We start from the raw sequence: 24,285 nt of genomic DNA, 5'->3' as shown, positions 1-24,285 counted from the left end.
TTGTAAAAGATCGTACGGTAAAAAGATCGTAAGCAAAAGATCGTAAAGCAATTGATCGTATGCAAGAGATCGTAAGATAACGATCGTTTGTTGTAAAAGATCGTACGACAAAAAGATCGTAAGCAAAAGATCGTAAAGCAATTGATCGTATGAAAAAGATCGTAGGAAAATGATCGTAAGATAAATATCGTATGTCGCAAAAGATCGTACGACCAAGGATCGTAAGCAAAAGATCGTAAAGCAATGGATCGTACAAAAAAGATCGTAGGAAAATGATCGTAAGATAAAGATTGTATGTTGTAAAAGATCGTTCGACAAAAGATCGTAACGTTACGTTCGTAAAGTAAATAATCGTATAGAATCGTGTTGTTACGAGCGAGCGAGCGCAGCGAAGTCTTTTGAATTTAACGGGAAAATCTCAGCATGAGCGGCCCGGCCCGGCCCGGCCTGTAACGTTTTTGAGAGGCTTATATCTCAGCAACCGCTGAACCGATTGGCCTGCGGTCTTTTTTGCTGGGTAGCCCCATCCCTTCTTCCCCGTAATGGACTACTTTTGATACATCTCAGTGGCCGTCGTGGCACGTGCCACGTGAGAAGTCAAGGGTGTTCAAGCAGTTTTGCAAAAGTAATGATTTTGAGAGGCCCATATCTCAGCAGCGGCTTGAGCGATTGTCTTGCGGTAATTTTTATAGGGTAGCCGTATCCCTTCTTCCAAAGGTCGGATACCCTTGATCTATGTGAGTGACCCCCAATGCACGTGCAAAATACAAAAAGAAGAGGTGCCAAATTTGTTCCCATTTCAGTAACTCGGTAATTACTGGGGCGATTTCGAACCAATGATGGACAATTGACATCTTTAACCGGCCTTCGATAATAATGACTCCTATAACTAGGATTGGATTGAAACTAGGATCCTATAACTAGGAGAATTGCGACTTCGATAGTGATAACGCGATAAACATCTGTTGATGACTGGTAAAGCGATGACGATTCAATATGAAAATGTAACAGTGCGAAGGAAAAAGTATTTTTACCGCCGTTTACTTCAGCCGCTTAAAGGGACCCTCCCACCTTCAAAAAAGTTTATGAATTGGCATGAAAGTGATGTCGCTCGGTTCAGAAAGAGCGAAAACGAATATCTACCAAATTTCACCGAAAAATATTCACCGGTTTTCAAGATATTAGACTTTTACTTTTGTTTACTTTTTTGGGATCTCCGCTGTTTCTAGCGACTTTATTTTAGAAGTGCGGCGTTTGCGGCAGATGTTGCGCGCAAATAACATATACCACCGCGTGCTACAAAACGTTTTAGTCAAACACTGCGCTGACGTCACACATTCAGAGGGGTATTCCTAAGCATTAGCCCCTCTGAATCAAAATGCTGCAATTTTGAAATTCAATATTTCCGATTTAAGGCATTTCTCGATGTTGTGAGTGCCGAAACCGGTAATTGTGAGCCAGGGACCCCATTTTGGCTATCTCAACTCAAATCTAATGTTAAGGTGGGAGGGTCCCTTTAAGCAACATTTTAACCTTCCAGGCGGTGGGGGGTGGGGGGTGGGGGGGGGGGAACATGGGTGTAGTTGTATTCACTTCAAATGGGTACATAAAAACGGCAGCACATACATTCATTTATTCGGCAGATATATAACGGCGTTGCTTTTAGGTGTCATTGAGCCATCTAAGCTCTGAAATAACATCAATGTATGGTCGAGCTTACGACGGCCACTTACTACGCCAACACAGAAATTGATAAGCTTTGTATGCGCTGGAGTTGGGCTGCACCATGTGAATACCATATTTTGACTGTACGATCTTTATCTCATACGATCATTTGGCGTACGATCATTTTCCTTGACGATCTTAGCGAATACGATCTTTTGTCCATACGAGCATTATGTCGTACGATCTTTAGGTATCCATTACGACTTTTTTGACATACGATCATTTTCCTTGACGATCTTTAGCGAATACGATCTTTTGTCCATACGATCATTAGGGGAAAGTGGGGTATGACGGGCATGTTAGTTTTGCGGGTCTGTACCTCTGAAGTCTTTTCTTCGATTGCTTCACCAATTTAGCACAACCATCTTCAGGCATTTTTCTTTCAGTGCCCCTTTGACACCTAAGGTCTAAATCCAATACTTTTCAATTGAGAGTGTTTTTAGCAAGACCCTGCAAAAACCCGTCTTACCCCACCGGGGAGGGTAAGACGGGCACTGATGTTGGGGCAAGACGGGCACAACGTTAGTTTGAACTTCTTTACATATTTACTGCCGAATAATTATGCTAATACATCTTACACATCTGGCTTTTGATCTTACAGTCAATATTGTAAGGTTCGTAGCATCGCACGGCTACTTATAGGCGTAATGGTATTGATCGATGTAATGAAAAAATTAAACAAATTCAAAGCTGTCTATTTAAATAATTTCGATGGAAATGCGTTGCAAATGATGTAGAACAGCGTAAGTTAGCTTAAAATAACAATATCAGATGGTTTGCATTCCTTTCATCATTGTTGCCCGTCTTACCCCATTCGGCTGCCAATAAGGATATCACACCGCCTCCGGGCACCAAATTAAAGGATTCATTCGCCAGCATACACATTTGGATGACACCCTAAGACGAAACTCTCATCAAATTTCCAAAACAAAATATGAAACAGCGAGGTCAGAAAACACTACGAAACACGATAGTTCTGCTTAGAGTGCAAGGCACGTTTTTAGCTTTTCCACAATTTTTCAAAAACTATTTAAGATGCGTACCTCTGCCTTCACCTCACAGCAAAGAACCACACGGCCGATTACCAACCACAACAAGAGGTTGCTAGCGCCAACGGTTTGGGCTAGAGGGCCGGTGCCCGTCTTTCCTACCCCGCCCGTCTTACCCCACTTTCCCCTATGTCGTACGATCTTTATCCATTACGACTTTTTGGCATACGATCATTTTCCTTGACGATCTTTAGCGAATACGATCTTTTGTCCATACGAGCATTAGGTATGTCGTACGATCTTTATCCATTACGATATTTTGCATACGATCAACTGCCTACGATCTTCTGCCATACGATCTTCTGCTTTACGATCTTTTGTCCGGTTACCGGTGGGACATATGTACTGAGAAGTGTGATAAAACTAACATTGTTATTCTTTAATCTTTATTAGGCCGCTTTCATTTGCCAATACCTACAGCCACAGGTATAGACGACTTCTCAGGAATTATGTCTGAACTAATAAATAAATTGCAGGCGGGCATCATTGCTAGGTAGATGGTAATGTCAATGACCTGATGACGCGTCGCACATTCGAACAACTCAGGACAGTCCCGGATTACAAGGTGCTGTGATATGTGGGACCGTGTAAGCGTTGTCTAATAAGCGCTGGTATATGCCTAAACGTAACGGCCATGGATGAAATAATACGGCCATGGATGTGTTATCTCATCCATGGATGTATAACGCCTACGCCGCAGGGGTCGGCAACCAACGGCCCGCGGGCCGCATCAGGCCCGCGACCATCCTGATGTCCGGCCCGCGGCTGGTATCAGCAACTAACATTTGTTCCGGCCCGCGGTTCTGTTAGGAATCGAGCTTTTCCATACAAAAGTGACTTACGTTTTTCAAATTAATTCTTCCTTCTCACGTTTCAACTGCCTTGAAAAGAATGCTATTGATATGGACACAATGATGGACACAATGATTGATAAATGGACACAAGCATTCCTTCTATTTTCACACTATTTTTCCCTCTGCCAGAGTCTGCCTTAAAAAGGTACGGTTCATCATATGACACCAGGGCAAAGCATGTGAGCTGTCACATGTCATAACCCAAACTCCAACGCTGTCGTATTTGCCAGTTTTTGCCTGTGATTGTGGCAAATTATAATTATCGGCCCGCAGGCTGCTTCCAAATCTCATGTCCAGCCCGCACCCCAAAAAAGGTTGCCGACCCCTGGGCTACAGGTCCCGCCTACTTCGGACATCAAGTCACTATCGCCGTCACCTTAGGTATACTACTGGGTATAGCTACATACCTAACAAGCGAGTCTGCATGTTTTTAGCACGCGAGCCAACTTGCATCGCATTCCAAAAAATGATTTTGAGTTAACTTTCGATTTTCCTCGCTGCGAGGACTGCAAGTTTTGGTATGTTCTGTTGAAGTCGAATTCTGGTTCGTTGTGCTGTGTGCAACTGCATATACAGTAGGGGAGAGAAGTCATTTTTTTTGTTTTGCTCCGCCAGCCTAAAGCCAGTCTGGAGCCGGGGGTCATTACATCTGGCAATTTTGGTCAGGAACAAAGTTTTACGTTAAGCCGGTTTATGTGAACCCGGAAGCAATAGCAACGTGGGAGCCTATCCTTAGTGTGTGTGAGCAAATCTAATGGGGGAACTTACTTTTGCCGAAGTGCCAAAAAAGCCGGAACAAAACACAGATGAAGAAACGGTAACATTTATTTACATCACATATTCATACACTTGTGTAAGGTGTCAGTGTACTGGTGTGGGGTGTATTGGTCAGGGAAAAAGTCCTAAATAACAAAAAACCTGACGCCTATTGCAAAGGGGAAAACCCCGCGCTGAAGCCAAAGAGCGCGGGGAAAAACCCCTACAGTTGTTTAATCTAATGTGTAGGAGGTAAAAAGGAAGGGATAATGACGGCCCCGTGCTGGGGAGGGGCGCCCGGCGACCACAGGCGTAGACACCTTGGCCGCCAGTCGGCGTTGGCTCTCAACGACTCCGCCTTAGCGGGTCGGAGAGCGCAATAGGGGGCCGCCAGTTACACATGCCAGTTACACAGTGCAGGAAACATCAATGGCTAGAGCGCGAGCACACGATGCAATCAAAAGGAAAATGTAAATAAACGACCGGGATTTAGGTTCAATACGAGTAAGGAACTGGGTGCCGCGTTACTATCGTCCCCACGGCGCCCACTCATGCCCGTGCTCGGGGTTCCTTTTGTCTCAGTGAGGTGGTTTCTATATGCTGTTAATAAGACGTGCCTCCTGAAGAAAGATAAAAAGCGCGCCCTGTTCTTACATGCGCCACACCTTCTTCCTGCCCGATTCGAACGAATACTCGAATGTGTGCATTTACATTACCACCAGTAACTCGCTCTTCCTCCGGTCCACGGGGGCAGCTGAGGTGTCCAGTGGCGGATCCAGGGGGGGGGGGGCAAAATGGGCATTTGCCCCCCCCCCCAAACGGCATGATTTTAACATTACGCCTATGGACGATGCATGGAAAGAATCGATAAATTTTTATGGTTTGCCCCCCCCCCCAAACCTCTGAGCTGGATCCGCCTCTGGAGGTGTCCCAGCCTTCTCGCAGACCATTTTTTTTTTTGTTATTTTCTCTATCTTTCTTACGTGGAACAGTCTATTTCAACCTTTGCTAGTGTCATGGTTTATCTTAGAGACAGTGATCCAACTAGGGGAGAGTGGGGTGGGTTGTATCAGTTTTTACTCCGAGACCCATAACCTCGTAACTATCTGTGATAAACTCATTATTTCCATACTATCTCCTTCCTTGATTCTTCTGCTTTTTTGTGCAAAGTAACTTTTCCGCTACCTCTACCTGTTTTTCTTCTACGGTCTGCCGAATAGAACAATATTTTTGATACAACTTGCCCCATGGCTTGGGTGAGTTGTATCACATGGGGGGTAATTTGTATCATTATTTCACGTTTCAGGGAGTGTGCTTGCTACTGTTTTTGAACATAACAACAACATTAAATGGGGTTAATATAATGTAAATGCTCAAAGACTTCACTTTTATTAGACCAAACTTAGGTCAATCCGAACGAAACATCGAAACGAACGAAACATCAACAGACTAGACGCAAAAGTGGCCCGTTAAGAGCAAAGAAGCCAACACATTGTGCCGAAATGGAACGAGTATTGACTAGCTACCTACAAACGCGAGCCAGGGCTTAGCTTTCGTGATCAAAAGCAACATACTCATACATACATACATACATACATACATACATACGTACATACATACATACATACATACATACATGTTACAACATACCCCACCCGGCTCTGATACAACATGTACCTCGCCGCCATCTTGGAAAAAGCATCCTCGTGCTCAAAAACAACGGACAGCTGGATAAATCCATTTTCACTCACGCAGCCTTAGAACCTACCCTCACCACCGCTACGGAGATCTTTCAAATTCGTGCACATCTAAATGCCCAAAACACACATTTTCTTGCAGCTTGTTTTTTTTTTAGAATGACATTAAAAAAAAAACATAAAATCGGCTCTCACCTCGAGACGCGTCCACCCAGCCACACGACAGAACAGGGAAAGATGGCGCCCAGAAAACCTCGTCGGCTGGTCGTGTCACGAGTACCTACCATCTATTGGATAAGTTTGGCACAATTCGTCCTGATACAAGTTGGACATGATACAACTCTCCCCGCTCTCCCCTAATAATCATTGTTAATTGTTCGTTTAATGTAGGGGAGCGGGAGAGCGGCTGTATATACCAACTACCAGTTTAGAGATTAGGGTTGAGTTAGTATCCGTTTTAGTTTACCTTGATTTTGTTACCTTGATTCGTAATTGTACGCGTGGGATATTTAGGCAGGGGTCTGAAACTCAAAAGGAGGCAAGCGCGGCGGGAACCGCACGGGTGCACATCGGCCGCTATCTTTAGCCTCGAGGCGGCTGATGTGGGAGCGGTCTACTTGGGCGAGGGACGAGACGAAAGCAGGGGAGAGGAGATCGGGGCTCTTGGAGTCTGACTGCCGTCCGGTACGGACATCGAGCCCCCGACTGCTCTCTGCTGCTGGCTCACCTGGCTCGAGGTAGGTTCCTGTCACGCAGGGATTGATGCTGGGCTCAAAGCACATCCCATATAGTTAGGATAGGGGCACGGGGGTGTATAGGTAGATTCGCGCGCCGTACTTAACCGTTAGGGTAGTGATAGGGTAGAGATTTGCGAAATGCGGAAGGTGAATCGTCGTCTCGAATGTTGTCTCACGCAGTCCTTTATGTCGTTCGGCCTTTCACAATAAATGGGTTTAGAATTGACCAGATGCATTTGGAGACGGGTTGAGTCGGGGGAAGACCGGAGGTTGAGCGGAGTCTGATTCATTCGGTTCGGTACTGTAGTTTAGTCACCACGGCTCAGGAGCTTAGCTCCGAACCGACGAGGGTACGCTTCCAACCGCGTGTGCCCCACACTGAAAATTAAAATGGCCGGAGTTATTCACCTGAACCACGATGCATAGTTTAGTACAATTAGTGTAGATGACAGTGGCGGGTGGCCTGGGTGGCAGTCGGGGTAATGCATGGAAGACGTCCCGGCCTACCACTTGTCATGTAGAGTAACGTGGATATCCGGTATCCGGTATCCGGTAGCATCCGTGGATTCACTCAACGTACCCTGGTCCAGACTCCAGTCACTAGTCAGTCCCGAGGGTTGCATAGTGCATATTGAGTGGTCAGAAAGTGTTGAAGTGTTTGTAGTTTTATCAGTGGAATAAAATATTGAGTTACGTCAATAAACGTCATTTATGGCGCATATGGGACGTATTTGGCAATCGCAATTCTTGTAATTGTAATTGTAATTGGCTAAAGAGGCCATAAGTGGTGAATGAACCTGACTTGTTTTATGACTGAATATGCAAAACATTTTGATAAATAAATTGTGTGCCCTTTCACACCCCAATTGTGGGTATTTGATGGCCATTTCTTGGAATATTATAGTTGCTGCATATTGGGGTGCTAAGGGACAGTGATGAAAAATAATAAAAATAAGATGCAGTTATATATTTTTAAAAATTTAATGTAGCAGGCATGTAAAGCACCAAATTCCACATAAAATGCTGACAATTTGATGCTTCTATCTCCAACCCTTGTTGAGTTATATAACAACAAAACACCTCAATGCTGTCCTTAAACACCCCGTTTTACGATATTCTAAATAAAATAATATTTGACACAGAACCATATTACGTGTTGACCAATCATATTGCGTACCTACTTCCTGTTCACACCTACCTTCGCATGCAGCATTTATTGGCTGCAAGCAAGCTGATTGGCTGACGACGATGTGGCTGCATTGCAAGCAAGGCTATATAAACCAGGTAGAACGCTCCGGGAAAAAAGTTGGAAACAATAAATTAGTTGCGGTATTCCCTGATGACGCGAATGTGGGTCAGCGGCCGGCGGCCGGCCGCCGCTAACACTGTATGAGGAGGGATGCGCGGAACTTTTGCTTGTTGGTGATTGCGCTAGGCAGTTAAATGGTAATGTTAGGATATGTTTCGAAAGTAAATTGAACGACGCTTCGAACGCCGTCAATGAATTTGCGATAATACGACTATTTGTTTAGTTAGAGCCGGCGAACTTTTACCTTCCGACCGCGCGCGGAGGCGATATGGTGCCACACTGGCGGTTTTTACGATAGCTCAAAATTCTTTTGAGATAAAGAGATGAAATTTGACATGTCCTATCTTTTGATCAAGCTGGATCTTATGGTACAAGTCGCATATTTAAGGTAGGTCAGGTTGTTGACCTATGTTGTCGCTCGTGAGCCTCTGCACAAACCAAAAACAACGCAGTTTCTGAACACTCAGTGCCAAGAAATCCTTCACAGAAAGATGACACTTGGCAGAAAGAAGAGTTGTCGGTTTCTTATTGTTCGTATGTGTCGTGTTTTCACAAGAGTTAAGTAAGGTCAGGTCCGTCACGTGACCTCCTCTCATAACTCAATAGGTTTACGGGTTTACTATCATAGAAGCGTCTATCAATCGCCGGAAATCTTAGCCAATCCCACTGGACACTGGATCCATACCCACATGGGGCCCTCCTGACTGGCCACTCCCTCTGAAATCCACAATAACATTGGGCTGCGGCCACGGTTATGTATTAATGCTTTTCACTAACAGAAATACAACTTCAACCAGCACAGTGCACGCCGCCACAACAGTCCGACCCACGTCCCTGATATCGACTAGCTCCCGGCCGGATGCACATACGCGGAGCCAATCAGTCCGAATGTGACCTGCAGCTTACAATTGCTGTGTCGCATGGCGCATGGCACAGGACGATTCCTAGCAGCTGTCGGCTGGAGTGGAGAAACAGCACGTTGCGACAAACCGCGCCGGCGACAGAGCTCAGCAGGGCTGGTTGGAGGCTGGAGCCGGAGGTAAGGGCGGACACAAGCACAGACATTGCAGGACAAATAACAGGATGTCAGTTAGGCATATAATTCAAGACGAATGATTCAAGAGGGACTGAAATAATACACATTTTGCTCACTTGGATACCAACTTCAAACTTGACGTTTATGTATAGCACCATGGAAACAGTGGGCACACAGGAAAGAAACAAAAGATGAGGGTTTTTTAACTCAAGGAACTAAAACAGCCCGAAGTGCAGACAAGCACATACTTTTGGTAATAGCTATCAGCTGTCCTACTCCTCTTCTCCCTCCATCAACTACTGGACACATTTGAAGCATCATATAAGCACCAATGTCCATAACCAAAGCTTGCAAGTAGTTTTAACTTCTATGAAGCCAGGGGAAATGTGCCTACATTATGCATGTTAACTCAAAATTACACATGCATGACAAAGGAAGCTTATGTAAAGAGAATAGTTGACAAAAGCATCTCATGGTTAAAATTATTCAAAACTGCACACAGGGCAAACATACCTAAAAAGCAGCAAGTGTACTGTTCTGTTATGCTAAGAAATAGTCCAAAACAAAATACAATCTTTTCATGTTTGAACTGGTCGTTCTTCTATGCCCCTTCATCCATATCTTGATTACAGATGGGCTGTTACTGTAGGCTGATGAAGTGACACTTGATTGCCTTTGTGCGAGTTTCAGTTGCAGCCTCCTTGGTACTGCACTGGAAAACAGATTGAATTGAATGCCTCTGAAAGATAGGAATACAGGCAAAGTTAGCTGTAGTAGTGTCAATGATAATAGACATGACATTTTTGTCCTTTGACATACATTTGTTGAAGTACAAAAAAGTACAAAATAAATTGGTTTGTTTCAAGACACGCACACTGCACAAAGCCGCACAGACATTACACAGGCATATGAAATTGGTACACATAAAAATTGATGATTAAAAAGGTCAAAACTTGCAATAATAATTGAAGTAAAGGTTACAATCACAATCATTTGATTTAAATGACTTGACATAAGTCACAAGACGCAACGCTCCTATTCTTTTATGCTTTCATTATCCTCCACATATCAACCAGCTTGATACCAGGCTGTGCAATAGTGTGTACATAACCCCATGTTGCCATTTTATTAGAGCAAGTGGGGTTACAACAACAATGCTAATGTCAAACCCACATCTGCAACCCGTACTGCAGTTTCAATCACCTGGCTTACAAGCACACCTTCTGGCAGTTTGATAGGCAGAATGGCCATTACTACTTTCCCCTCATATTCAACATATATTCCCTTTATACAGATACAGCTTAGACCTGGTTATGGCAAGCACTTTCGAGAAAAGATATGATTAAAGTCCAAGACAAAGGTCGAGAGAAACAACACCAACATAAAACACCGACTATGTAGCACTAATACTGTCAAATTCATAAAAATATATACATGAGTCGATCAGAAATTCGCTGTAAATTTCGAAAATGGTGTCAAATGCCACTCAAATACCCCCATTCGCATGTACGAAGCAATAAAACACTGACCTTCAATTCCGCGTGCCATTCTCCATAGGCCACTGTGTATTAAATAACGCGTTCACTGATAGCAAAAAAAAGAGACCCACATATGACGCGTTTGCTACCAGCCAATCAGCGCTCGAGTTACCGAGCGCTGATTGGTGGAGAGGGCCGTCGTCAGCAGCTAATTACACGTTGTTTTCCTTGAACATGTGCGTGAGCGCTGATGCTGCTCACGGGCTGTTGCCATTTTTCGTAATGTTGAAGGCACGGGAGCGAACCCCCCTGATTGCAAGGCACACATTCCTCCGCAAGGCACTTTTTACAAAACGGAAAATGGAATATCTTCATCTAGAGTGATTGTTGGGCCGTAAAAGCTCCTGATTTGTGCTAGCCTCAGCTCTAGCTACAAAACTGTGCTTTTCCAGTTCAAAACCCATGTGAAGTGAACTATTTCCTTTAAAGGCAGTGGTTAGTAAATCTGCAGGCATAAGTCTGCTTCACACTGACAGTGTTATGTGGAAACAAATGATGGAGCTAACCAAACCTAATTAACCCAAACCTTATCTTTCAGGTTCTCCTCACACCCTGGAAAGCTGGAAGGGTGGCCCGGCCTGCAGTGCCTCTTGAAGCTCAGTGGCCAGTGCTACACATGAACTGGGCTGAAAGATGAATGCATTTCGCTTGTCAGGTGATATTCTTCATGCTCTTGCGGTTTTACTTCTCTTGGGAAAAATGGGAAAGCGGAGATCATGCTCAGGTGGGTGCCGATTTAATGCTCTCTCTCGGCTCTCCTCCCTCTTCTGTCCTCTCACTCAGTCATTTTCTCTCTTTCTCTCTCTGTCTCTCTCTGTCTCTCTCTCTGTCTCTCTCTCTCTCTCTCTCTCTCTCTCTCTCTCTCTCTCTCTCTCTCTCTCTCTCTCTCTCTCTCTCTCTCTCTCTCTCTCTCTCTCTCTCTCTCTCTCTCTCTCTCTCTCTCTGTCTCTGTCTCTGTCTCTGTCTCTGTCTCTGTCTCTGTCTCTGTCTCTGTCTCTGTCTCTGTCTCTGTCTCTGTCTCTGTCTCTGTCTCTGTCTCTCTCTCTCTCTCTCTCTCTCTCTCTCTCTCTCTCTCTCTCTCTCTCTCTCTCTCTCTCTCTCTCTCTCTCTCTCTCTCTCTCTCTCTCGCTCTCGCTCTCGCTCTCGCTCTCGCTCTCTCTCGCTCTCTCTCTCTCTCTCTCTCTCTCTCTCTCTCTCTCTCTCTCTCTCTCTCTCTCTCTTTCTCTCCTCCATCTTTTCCTCCCGCAGTAATACCACTACCAACAGAAAAGAATTATGCTGATGGTAGTTATTTTTAGCTGGAAGCTGTTTGCTAGTTTCACCAGCCTCGTGAAAAATTGCCGCTGATTTGATTGAAGAAAAAAAAATGACGGTCAGTCTATCTGATTTTTCCAAATCTTTCAGATACGGGTGTTCCAAATCTTTCAGATGAAATATGAACCATTTTAAAAGGAGAGGCAAAAAACCATAAATCCTGTCTCAAATAGTTCCATGATATCCATTTGAACATATAGGGAGTACTTTTGGTTCCTGCATAACATGCTACGAAGCTGTCAGTGGTGGTTGACTCCTACTATGGATAGCCGGCAGGACGTCTGCTGGTTGACTTGACCTGACCTACCCAAAATGCATAAATACGACATCTTTGATAATAATTGACATTAAATTTGTAATCAGGACCCCCCCCCCCCAAAAAAAAACATTACAGCCTCATTTAACGAAGTTCTAGCAGGTTTCGATTTGCCCGTCTTTTGGGTCATTGACTTGACCTGGAGAGTCATTCACTAACCAGTGACCTAGAACCTTGAAATTGAGTATCATCGGCTTTCTTTCGTCACAGGCAACACGCCCGTTTTTCCGCGAAGCTTTAGCACGATCAGGGGCTGAACGGCAGGGTTGGGGTTAACGATCCCCCTTCTACGTTGAACGCTGTAGAAAAAGCCAATACGAACGAGGGTTCATGCTAAAAATAACCGCCGCTGCGTTTTTATATTGGTAAATTTAACCCCGGGCTCAAATATGAGAAAGTGTGCATTACCTATTTGTCAAGTCCTCTTGGCATTCTGGATCTTAGCTTTCGCAGGGTCACCATACTACTAACGTTGTTTTTATTTGCAGGCATCTCCTGTGTTGCCCAAGTGCTCTACCTGGTGACGTTCATTACGCGGTACCTTGACTTGCCATTCGTCTTCTTCTCCTACTACAACACGGCGATGAAACATTATTTTATTTTCGCCACCGCCTGCACCGTCTTCCTGATGCTGGTGGCGCGAGACACCTACGACTCGAACCACGACTCAAAGTGGTGAGTACCACCAAGTACCACCATGGATAAGATAGCATCCATGACTCTGTAGTACTGTCCCATCCATTGTCCCATCCACTATGGATGCCGGCATCCGACTATGGATGCTGGCATCCGCTCATTTGGAACGTATTTGCCGTGACAAGACGCGACAGATGGTAATCTTTCAGGTCAATTTACGATCTTTAGAATTCGGATTCCGTTTTTTTATAGATTTGCAAAATTATTGCAAAAAAGGCATGTAAATAAGGTCGTAAAGCTCAGTCGCATCGAAGTATTTTTCTTTTAAGAACGCCAACTTTGTCGTTAACCACGGTCAAGTTCAGTCCTCAGCCACTCAGGTCAGGAAGCTGGTCAGTGGAGGTCGCGTTGTGTTTTGTTTGATTGGGTAGCTCACGTTTTTGGTGCCTTTTTCGATCCGCCGACTCAAAGTCAGTTGGAACATATTTACGAAAAGGCCTCAGGTGACCTTAGTGACGTCATAGATAAAGCAGGACCTTGCAATGAAGCATGTTTGTTTGGAATTATTTACATGAATCAACATCAACGCAACACTGGCTGAAACACATATAGGTCCATTTTTATACTGATATTGTTAGATTATTCGTTGTTGACGTTTTAGGAACACTTCGTCTCAACAAGACAATAATCACCAATCACCATACCCGAAGTGCAGTACTACTGCTCTCCATTCTCTTCATTTTTGGTGCAAGTTTTGACGTGAGAAGTCGTGACTCTGTGCCCGTTTTCACCATAGCTATTAGCTACCGTTAACATGTGCATTGCGTAAGCAGCATCTTGTGATCTGAATTAAGGGTTCACTTTTTTTCTTGCAGGATGTTTCTTCTACTGGTGCCTCCAGCTGTATTGTCCCAGTTCGTCAATTATGAGTACTCTGTTATAGAGGTGAGTTTGTCTCTATGAGCGCCGGGGCAATGCCCCGTCGTTCTCGCCTGGATTACCTACTCCAAGCGAGTTGAACTGAAGTGGGCACTGTATTGGCTATTGCACAACACAAGTTTGTTCAATCCCCTTGTCTCGTCACGCCTTGTGAACTTGTGTTAGTTTGGCTGGTGGGTTAGTGCGGCTCGTGTGGCTTCTGTGTGCATACATTGATGACAGATGGCCTGACGTCGCGGCACACAAGAATAAATGTATGTCAGGACTCAGGGCGCGTATCGGCGCGCATGCCTTGATGAGGGAAGCTGGTTCGACTATGTGCCAATTCGCATGGACAAACTAAAAATGAGCACGGACCTTCTTACTCAAAACTAACAGGAGAATTTTACACACCGCATGCAATGCACATGCCATGCTTTCATCCAGACTGTTTGACCTCTAAGCTCCAACTCCATCTCGGGACCTCATTGTCCCGACACGATGTTCAAGCCGAGCCCAAAATCCCTGCGCTTCGTTTTTTGGGCGTCTTTCGTTACCCCAGCTGCATTCAATACCTGCTCTGTCCGGCTTTTCTTCAGGTGGGCTTCGCATTCAGTCAATTCCTTGAGGCTGTAGCCATGCTGCCGCAGTTCGTCATGGTCTGCAAGATGGGCCAGGCGGAGGTAACGGTGGTGTGCTATTTGAGGATGCTGGCCTCCTACCGCCTCCTGTACATCTTCAACTGGATCTACAGGTCAGTGCGGGCCTGGCCAGAGGCCCTTGTGCTGGCCACATTGTTGATACATGGCGTTAGCGAATGGCGAGGCAAGTTATCGCCTCTCGTACTATTACGACTCGAACCGGGGCCCACAACGCCGGGAGCGGACCGCTCCACCAAATGAACTACGGAGCAGACTTGTAGTATTGAGTGGTGACGCCTTGTTTGCTTGCGACCATGTTGTATTCTGACCTGACCTCAGAATCTCGCATCCAATGCTGAACTTTGTCGTTTTAGGTACGGGTTAGGATTTTCAAAGCATATGCTAAGATGCTGATTTTTGGTTCTGGCTTGTGTGTTTCCTAGTTTCAATGCCGCTAACAGAGTGGACAGGGCTTGTGTGTTTCCTAGTTTCAATGCCGCTAACAGAGTGGACAGGGCTTGTGTGTTTCCTAGTTTCAATGCCGCAAACAGAGTGGACAGGGCTTGTGTGTTTCCTAGTTTCAATGCCGCTAACAGAGTGGACAGGGCTTGTGTGTTTCCTAGTTTCAATGCCGCTAACGGAGTGGACAGGGCTTGTGTGTTTCCTAGTTTCAATGCCGCTAACAGAGTGAACAGAGGATGGAGAGGTAGTCTGTCCGTGTTCATGCGTTCGTCTTCGGGCGCCTGGATTGTAGTTACGGGGTTATTCGTGTAACTGGATTTATGACTGCATATTTTTAATGATGATAGCAAATGGTGGCTTCCCTTAACTGTACATAGATTAGTCTCATCCAAATTTTATTTGTTTTCAGATATAACATGGAGGGTTTCTACGATGGAATCTCCGTTGTATCTGGAACGGTACAATTTCTGACGTACGCGGTCTTTTTCGCCTTATTTTACAACGGTAAGTATTAGTAGCAGCTATTTAGCTACTATTAAAGGGACTTCCTACCTTCAAAAAAGTTAATGAATTGGCATACAAGTGATGTACTGGTGGTTCAGAAACAGCAAAAATAAATATCTACTAAGTTTTACTGAAAATATTCACCAATTTTTGATGAGTTTAACTGTTAATTTTGCTTATTTTTTAGGACCCCGCTCTTAATTTATATGGCGTCATTTGGAAGCAATAATTACGAGCGAACGAGCGCAGCGAGCGAGCGAGTTCATACTGAATTAAGGGAAAATCCTGAGTATGGGGACGCTCTTCAAAAGCTAATATCTTAGGAACGGGACATCCGATTGACAAGCGGTCTACTCTTCTTTACTGAATGTCACTTGGACGTAAAAGTTCTGTGGTGTGATGGCCACCATGCGTTCTTGCCAACCACCGCACGTGGCGCGTGGTAAAGTTGGACATTTTTTAAGAACCCCAAAATTGCAACCTCAATAACGGCACAACGGTTGGGCCGATTGAATTGAAACTCGGTACACAGTTAGGTCTCCATCAGATAATTCATTTGCATGTGTTAAGGTTGGGGTGCTACAGCACGTGCGCACGTGCAGGGGGCGCTCCCAGATCTCGAGAACGGCTGGGCTGATTGCGCTCAAATTTGGTACACGGTTGGGGACCAGTTAGTAGGGTGCCGTGCAAAAGTCAGTTTGGACCCCGCTTGCACGTGCGCACGTGCAGAATGCCGCTTCCAGATCTCAGGAACGGCTGGGCCGATTGCGTTCAAATTTGGCACACCGCAAGGGACCGGTTAGAAGGGTGCTTTGCGCAAGCCAGTTTGAAGTACCCTCACGCCCTTCCGCACGTGCAGGGCTCACTATCTCGCTCGCTCGTTCTTCGCCCAAAAGGCGTTTTACTGGTTTTGTATCTTAAGTTAACCCTCGCCCGCGGTATGGTGGTCGAACGGACTCCCCTTGGTTTTTCGCGAATAACTTGCGTAAAAAGCGGCCGAGCACGACGAAATTTTCAGTACCCTCGCATTTATCAATCAATTTTACGCCTACCCTTAAAATTTCATGACCCTGACCTAATTGACCTTTGAACTGTGACCTACTTTCTGAGACCATGTTTGGCCGGAATCGCGATTCGGCGTATGTCGGCTCGCATTAGCCTCGCGTTTGCAGGCTTTTCGTGGTTTCAAACGTTCAAACATGTGATTTGATGTTGCTCCCATGCATAAGGGTGGGTGTCAAGGTCACCTGAAGTCTGAAGGTCAGGTCAGATCATTGACCTTAGGTGACCTCGGTTCACTTTTTCGAGTTTGACATGTTTCTAGGCTAGTTTTTTGAGCTGAATTCGAATTTAGCAACCATATGAACATTTACGAAGTAGTTTTGGTGCCTTCGTAACATGTTACAAAGCTGACAGAGGCGGTTGACACCTACTACGAATACCCGGTAGGACTCCTACTGGTTGACCTGGCCTGACCTGACCCGACCTGGCCTAAATGCATGAAGATATCATCTGTGATCAAAACTAACTTGATATTCGTGATCATCAATCGAAAAACCCCATAGCAGCCACACTTAACAACTTTCTAACAGGTCCCGATTTTTCCGACTTTTAGGTCATTGACCTGACCTGGAAAGTCAACCAATGACCTAGGACCTTAAAATTGGGCATCATCGGCTTCCTCTCGTGACGGGCAACACGCTCGTTTTTTTCCGCGAAGCTCTAGCTCGATCAGGGGCGAAAGGGCAAGGGGGGTCCAACGGACCCCCCTTGCCCTTATACGTTTGCGGCTGAAAAAAAAAACACCAATATACGGGCGAGGGTTAAAAGTGCGACATATGTTGTGCGAAAGGTAGCATATACCACCACACCAACAATTGTCTTTTACCAAGGTTTTAGTATAAGATTAAAAATCGCTAGATCTCCGCTGACGTCACAAGGTCAGAGGGGTATTCAAATGTATTATCCCCCCTGCTATCTCATCCATGCCTCTTTCGAGTGCTACAGGCATTGAAAATAAATATTTCCGATTTAACCCTCGCCGGCACAGGCCATTTTGAGTCCTTCGACGGCACAAGGGGGGGGGTGGTACGACACCCCCCCCCCCTCGCGTTTGGCCCCTGATGGAGCTAGAGCTTCGCGGAAAAAAGAGCGTGTTGCCCGTCACGAGAGGAAGCCAATGATACCCAATTTTAAGGTCCTAGGTCATCGGTTGACCTTCCAGGTCAGGTCAATGACCCAAAAATCGGGAATATCGGGACCTGTTGCATTGTGTTAGTATCAGGGCCTCGGATAACATGTTAACGGATAACAGTAGCGATTTTTGCCCACCCAGTGGAGTGTGTTTGCCCACCCAGTAAAGACGGAGACGGAGCAGTTTTAACCGCGCTGGGCCGGTGCTCAGCGCCTTCCGCGCCGGGCCGGGGTGTGTGTCTGAACACCCCCGTCTAACTCGGCTCCTGGGCCACGCAACGACATGCGGTAGGCGGCATTGGAAAGACAGTTAAAATGAAGAGAATACTTGGTCTTTATAAGGTCAGGTCAAAGCTCAGGTGTCCAGAGGTCATAAAAGGTCAAGTTTGGATTGTTTGAACAGTTTTCGAAAACCTGGCGTATAATTTGGGAACTAATAGAGCTGCAGCGCCGCGGAAAAGCGCATTCGATAGCTCTTTCAACGCTCTTTCGCCAAAGTAGTCCTCAGATTTGACCTCAAGTCAACGGCTTAGCATAAACTCTCCATAGGGCAAAAACTCCAATAAAATTTACATATATAAAAATCAAAACGTCTGTACGTATGTATGTATGTAACGCGTCAGTCACGCTTGGCGGGCTATTGCTCCGGAACGGTGCGGGCTACGGGGGTGAAATTTTCGCGCCGAGTCGGACGCGTGCATCTGTTTGTCGTATTAAATTTTGGTGGGGGTGCGTGCAGCGGTGTGCACGTGGCGGGCGCATCTTTGCGGGATTTTGGGCCGCGGCCGGCGCCGATCAGAGAGCACGTGCTCTAGGCTCAGATTGTTCGCTGCGAAAACTGAGCGAAATCAGAGCCGGAAGGTCACTGACCTTTGGCAATGAATACCGGAACAGGGCACCGCCGGCCAGGAGGAGACGCCAAATTTATTCTGGCCATAACTCGGCCGCTACTGGGCCAATTTTAATGAAACTTGATTTATTACGCTGCGCGTAATGCTGTCCCTCTAGTTGACATATATAAAAATCAAAACGTCTGTACGTATGTATGTATGTATGTATGTATGTATGTAACGCGTCAGTCACGCTTGGCGGGCTATTGCTCCGGAACGGTGCGGGCTACGGGGGTGAAACTTTGGACTTAAGTCAGACGCGTGCATCTGTTTGTCGTATTAAATTTTGGAGGGGGTGCGTGCAGCGGTGTGCACGTGGCGGGCGCATCTTTGCAGCATTTTGGGCCGCGGCCGGCGCCGAGCAGACAGCACGCGCCCTAGGCTCAGATTGTTCGCTGCGAAAATGAGGGAAAACAGAGTCGGAGGTCACTGACCTTTGGCAATGAATATCGGAACAGGGCACCGCCGGCCAGGAGGAGACGCCAAATTTATTCTGGCAATAACTCGGCCGCTACTGGGCCGATTTTAAAGAAAATTAATTTATTACGCTGCGCGTAATGCTGTCCGTCTAGTTACATATATAAAAATCAAAACGTCTGTACGTATGTATGTATGTATGTATGTATGTATGTATGTATGTATGTAACGCGTCAGTCACGCTTGGCGGGCTATTGCTCCGGAACGGTGCGGGCTACGGGGGTGAAATTTTCGACACAAGTCGGGCGCGTGCATCTGTTTGTTGTATTAAATTTTGGAGGGGGTGCGTGCAGCGGTGTGCACGTGGCGGGCGCATCTTTGCGGAATTTTGGGCCGCGGCCGGCGTCGAGCAGACGGCACGCGCCTTAGGCTCAGTTTCTTCGCTTGCCAAACTGAGCAAAATCAAAGCCGGCAGGTCACTGACCTTTGCCAATGAATACCGGAACAGGGCACCGCCGGCCAAGAGGAGTCACCAAATTTATTCTTGCAATTACTCGGCCGCTACTGGGCCGATTTTAATCAAAATTGATTTATTACGCTGCGCGTAATGCTCGGCACCTAGTCCACTTATGAAAAAAGTTTTTTTTCTGCCATAACTTTTTGCTCGAGAAAGTCATGACATTTATCTTGCCAGCCATCATGTTCTTCTAATCGAGACGCGTCGAATAAACTATAGTTTGACCTTGAAATTTCATTTTGAAATTTGACCCCGGGTCAAGGTCAAGACATGACCGGAAAAGGTTATGTTGCATTTCAGTCGATCCGTTCAGTCGATCATCGCTCTAGCATGCGTCTACCAGAAGTTATCAACGAAAAACTGTTAGGCTCCTTTTTGTGACCCGAGATTACCTCTGGGATATAAGGAAGGGTCAAGTCATTTTCACGTCGGGTGTCATTTTGTCATCATCTTCTTGAGGGGCGGTATCATCACATTGAGGGGCTCCACAGATGCTTAGAAGGGCGGCACCATTACATTGAGTGGGGCTACTAACAGATTTAGGGGCGGCACTGTCACATTGAGTTGCGCGATGATCACTTTCTATAGACGGCTGGTTCACTTTAAAGGGACCCTCCCACCTTCAAAAAAGTTAATGAATTGGCATGAAAGTGATGTCCCTTGGTTCAGAAAGAGCGAAAACGAATATCTACCAAATTTCACCGAAAAATATTCACTGGTTTTCAAGATATTAGGCTTTTACTTTTGTTTACTTTTTGGGATCTCCCTGTTACTAGCGACTTTATTTGGAAGCAATAATTTGGCAGCCTTAAAGTGCGGCAGACGTTGCGCGCAAAGCAGCGTATACCACCACGTGTTAACGATGGTTTTAGTCTAAGATTTAAAAATCGTTAGATCTCCGCTGACGTCACAAATTCTAAGGGGGCATTGCAATGCATTAGCCCCTTAGAATCCGAAAACTGCAAGTTTGAAATTCCATATCTTCGAATTAAAGCATTTTTCGATGTTGTGAGTGCCCAAACCGGTATTTGCAGGCCATGGCCACCAATTTGGCGATCTCAACTCAAAACTAATGTTAAGGTGGGAGTGTCCCTTTAAGAGGCGGCATTATCATTTTGGAGGGCAGCAGCCTCACTATGAATGACGGCACCTGGCCTGCATGTGCGTGCTGCATCCTAGAGGGGGCGGCAACTGGGTCGGCAAACGGCTGTCACTGGGTCGGCATTCTCCGTGACTGGGTCGGCAATTGCCGACCCAGTTAACATGTTAAAATACGCCCTGGCCCCCACGGCCACAGAGTTAGGTGGGATAAACTGTCCCCACTGCCCTCCCCCCTCGTTCCCGCCCGTATAAATTAGAGAAAACAGTGCGTTCAAAGAATCGTAACAGTGATGCCAGTACCTACCAATTTTGGTTGTGGGTGCCCAGAGCCCCTTGGGGGGTGCCCAACTCAGCATTGGGGGTGCCCGGGCACACCCAAAAGCATACAAATCGACACCTAACTATGTCACGAGTCGTACCAAGGTCAGGTCCCGTGAAACGCCCCAATTTGGCTTCAGTAGCGTGGAATTTGGGACTTCGTAATGAGCAATTGAGCATATATCGCCATAACCTCTGTTAAGGCCTGGCTACACTATGCGTTTTCTGCGTGCGTTTTTGTGAGTTTGCGTGATTTGCGGAATATCGTTCTAGAAAGTAAACAATATTACGTTTTTGTGATGCTTTTTACATTGAATTTTAGTTAATATAAGAGTAATATTAACTTTTATATCTAACTAATGTAAAAATGATGTTATTTATGGCCTTTTTCTAGAACGATATTACGCAAAAACGCAAACCTGCAAAAAACGCACGCAGAAAACGCATAGTGTAGCCAGGCCTTTAGGATTGTGTAGAACCTTTCGCCAAAGTGGCACAACGAAACTGAAAATGTAGGAACGCCTCCCCCCCCACCCCAAGTAGCTAAGTCGCAGTTTAAAGTGCACCTTTTCCTCACAGCATGCATCGCGACCATGCAGCAGTCTGGTATTGCAATACGATACACAAACAGAGTTACGTCAGGCGACCGCAACGTAAGCAGCTGAGTGTCATGGCGCGGCCGGTGTTTGCTCGGGGTGCTCACGGCTCGGCGGTGGTGTTAGTATGTCAGTGGAGGCCGGCTGCGAAGCGGTGTCGGAACGGCTGCGGCTCGGGCTCCGGGACAGCCTGGTACGGGCGCGGGGATCCGAGGGGCCGCAGGGATGTGGTCGACGCCGCTGGCGTTGGTGATCGCCGCAGCAGCACTGCTAGTGGCCCGCTGCCTCGCCTCGGGAATCGTGTTCGGCTTCAGCACCCGCTGCTACTTGCGCGACTTCAGCCTGGGCTGGTGCGTGGATACTGAACTGTGTGTGGCACCAAGCGGCCCTGCCCATGGCTGTCCTGGCCAGGTCTGTTGTGGCACCCTGGGTCTCGTCTGGTCTCAGCGGGCGCCGGGGAACTCCCCAACGGTCACCCAGCTGCCAGTCAGTCTTCCGCCAATCGCTCCACCGCCTTTCGCCCCGCCTCTGCCGGCTCCCGCACAGACACCACCGCCTACCTATTGCGCCTACCGTGCTTTACCGCGACTGCGGCAAGCTGCCAGACATCGGGAACGCTGGCAGTTCTTTTTTCTTGCCGAGCTTCGGCGCTATCACAGTAGTGCGCGGCCCTCCCGGTCCGCCAGGCCAGCCCGGCGCGCCAGGACTGCCGGGCCCGCCCGCTCCCGGCGCTAACTTTCCACCGGCGGGCGCCCCGCGTGCCGGTCCGCCCGGACCGCCCGGAGAGCCCGGAGTCCCGGGAGCGCCGGGAGCGCCGGGACTGCCCGGTGGCGCCACGTCCGAGCTGGGACCGAAGGGATATCCCGGCCCGCCGGGCCCGCCCGGTCCGCCGGGGCCGCCGGGACTGGCGTCGGTGGTGTATGGTCCGCCGGGGCCGCCCGGTCTGCCTGGGTTTCCCGGACCGCCCGGACGGCGGGGACCAGCCTCGCTGCTGTCGGGCCCGCCCGGTTCACCAGGACTGCCGGGCCCTCCTGGCCCGCCGGGCCCTCCCGGAAGGCCCGCACCGCCGGGCCAAAAGGGCGAGCTCATCTTTCTGCCGGGACCTCCCGGGCCGCCGGGACCGCCGGGGATGCCAGGCTTGCCGGGACTCAAAGGAGAGACGCTGCCAGAGGATGCGCTGCCAGCGAGACCCGGCCAGAAAGCTGAACGATCGGATGTTTCTCGGCCTGCACACTCAATGGAGGGCGGGGCCGCTGCCCTGCCGCCTCCGCCTCGTCCGGCGCCGCCGCCCGGCCCTCCGCGGCTGTCCCCAGGGCAGCATCGGCACCGGCGGGCGGCTGCCGATCCCGTGGCCTCTCCGCCTCTCCGCGAGCTCCCGGGGCCGGTGGGCGTGCCCGGCTCGCACGGCGCCGTGGGGGACGGGTTCCCCGGAATCGGCGGGGTGCCCGCCACCAAAGGCACCTGGCCCTGGATGGTGTCGCTGGGCGAGCGGCACGGCACGTCGGTGAAGTGGTTCTGCGGGGGAACCCTGATCTCGCCGCTGACCGTGCTCACAGCCGCTCACTGTGTGCGTGGCAAGCAGGCGGACCGCCTCACCCTCCGTCTGGCGGAATATCGCCGAAGCGCCACTACATCCCCGGACCGGGACGGCGACTCGGACGCGGCGGGCACGGCGGCGGTGCGGCGCATCGTGCAGCACCCTCTCTACCACGCCAACCAGCACGACCTGGCGCTTCTGCTGCTGCGCCGGCCGGCGGCGGTCGGCGCCGCCGTGGTGCCCGCCTGCCTGCCGCCACCGCGAGCCGACCACACCAACGCCACGGTCCACCTGGCCGGCTGGGGCGTGCTCGAGTGGGCCGGTGACCTACCCGACCAGCTGCAAGACATCGAGCTGGTCGTGGTTGAGACGGGGCCGTGTGAGGACGCGTACCGCGCTGTGGTCGGCTTCGAGGGCGACTTTCCGGGCGGGTTTCAGGGGACCAAGCTGTGTGCAACCGGAACGGAGGGCACGAATCGAGACGCGTGTCAGGGGGATTCGGGCGGCCCGCTGGTCGCCAGGGGAGCGGATGGACGCTTCTCGGTGGTCGGCGTGGTCTCCGGCGGCAGGGGCTGCGGGAACCCAAAGTTTCCCGGGGTCTACACCAAGGTCTCCGAGTATATTGAGTGGATTCTGGAGAATAGTGAATAAATAGTGAGTGAGGCTTGCGCCGAAATGACTTGTCTGCCGTCCGACTCTAAACGAAGACATGGATAGTCAGAGTCTATGGATATTGCTTTTGTGAATGGCTGGCATCTCGTTAGTGTGTGGTAGCATAATGACTGTTATAAGCGCCTCCGCTCTGCTGACGATATAACGTCACGGCCACGGCCTTTTAAAGATAGGCTGTCCGAGCACAATCTGGTAGCATCACGTGACTTCTTTTCAGCAGATTGTATATAATTTAAGGATATATTTACACGATTGCTGCCTTAAACATCATAAATAATACAATTGTAACATTTATGTTTTCTGTTCCCGAAGTCATAACATTGCAAAAAGCAAAGTCTATCATGGCAGTCACGTGACCAAAGGTGTAGCAGGGGGTTGGGACAAACACTCGGAAGGATTTCAAGTTTTTTTTTTATTAAATTATATAAGTTTCATGATGAAATTAAAAGATTGTATTTTTTCCTAATCAAATACAAATTTTCGTTAGTAAGATATTTTCCTTATAGGCGAAATTCTCCATATAAGAAATGTCCGTGACGTCACCAGGGCTTT

The 24,285-nt window shown here is 47.9% G+C and overlaps 1 protein-coding gene across 1 annotated transcript; it reads left to right on the top strand.

Moving 5' to 3' along the window:
- Nucleotides 1-14,523: 14,523 nt before the first annotated feature.
- On the top strand, nucleotides 14,524-23,762 carry LOC122372702 (collagen alpha-1(IV) chain-like). The gene is made up of 2 exons (XM_043350225.1): nucleotides 14,524-14,639; nucleotides 22,071-23,762. Exons 1-2 carry the CDS (start codon nucleotides 14,524-14,526, stop codon nucleotides 23,710-23,712), a joined length of 1,758 nt encoding a protein of 585 aa, XP_043206160.1. The 3' UTR covers nucleotides 23,713-23,762.
- Nucleotides 23,763-24,285: the final 523 nt, after the last annotated feature.

The sequence above is a fragment of the Amphibalanus amphitrite genome, unplaced genomic scaffold, assembly GCF_019059575.1.
Source record: "Amphibalanus amphitrite isolate SeventyFive unplaced genomic scaffold, NRLGWU_Aamphi_draft 001388F_arrow, whole genome shotgun sequence".
NCBI lineage: Eukaryota > Metazoa > Arthropoda > Thecostraca > Balanomorpha > Balanidae > Amphibalanus > Amphibalanus amphitrite.
Note: the sequence above shows the minus strand (reverse complement) of the source record. Positions and strands in the feature narration are given on the sequence as shown.

What these genes read in the sequence shown, in the direction of transcription:
- LOC122372702 (XM_043350225.1), top strand. Translation starts at nt 14,524, where the DNA reads ATGCTGCCGCAGTTCGTCATGGTCTGCAAGATGGGCCAGGCGGAGGTA. An exon ending in ATCTTCAACTGGATCTACAG is followed by an intron (nt 14,640 to 22,070) that starts GTCAGTGCGGGC and finishes GCTCCCGCACAG; the next exon opens with ACACCACCGCCTACCTATTG.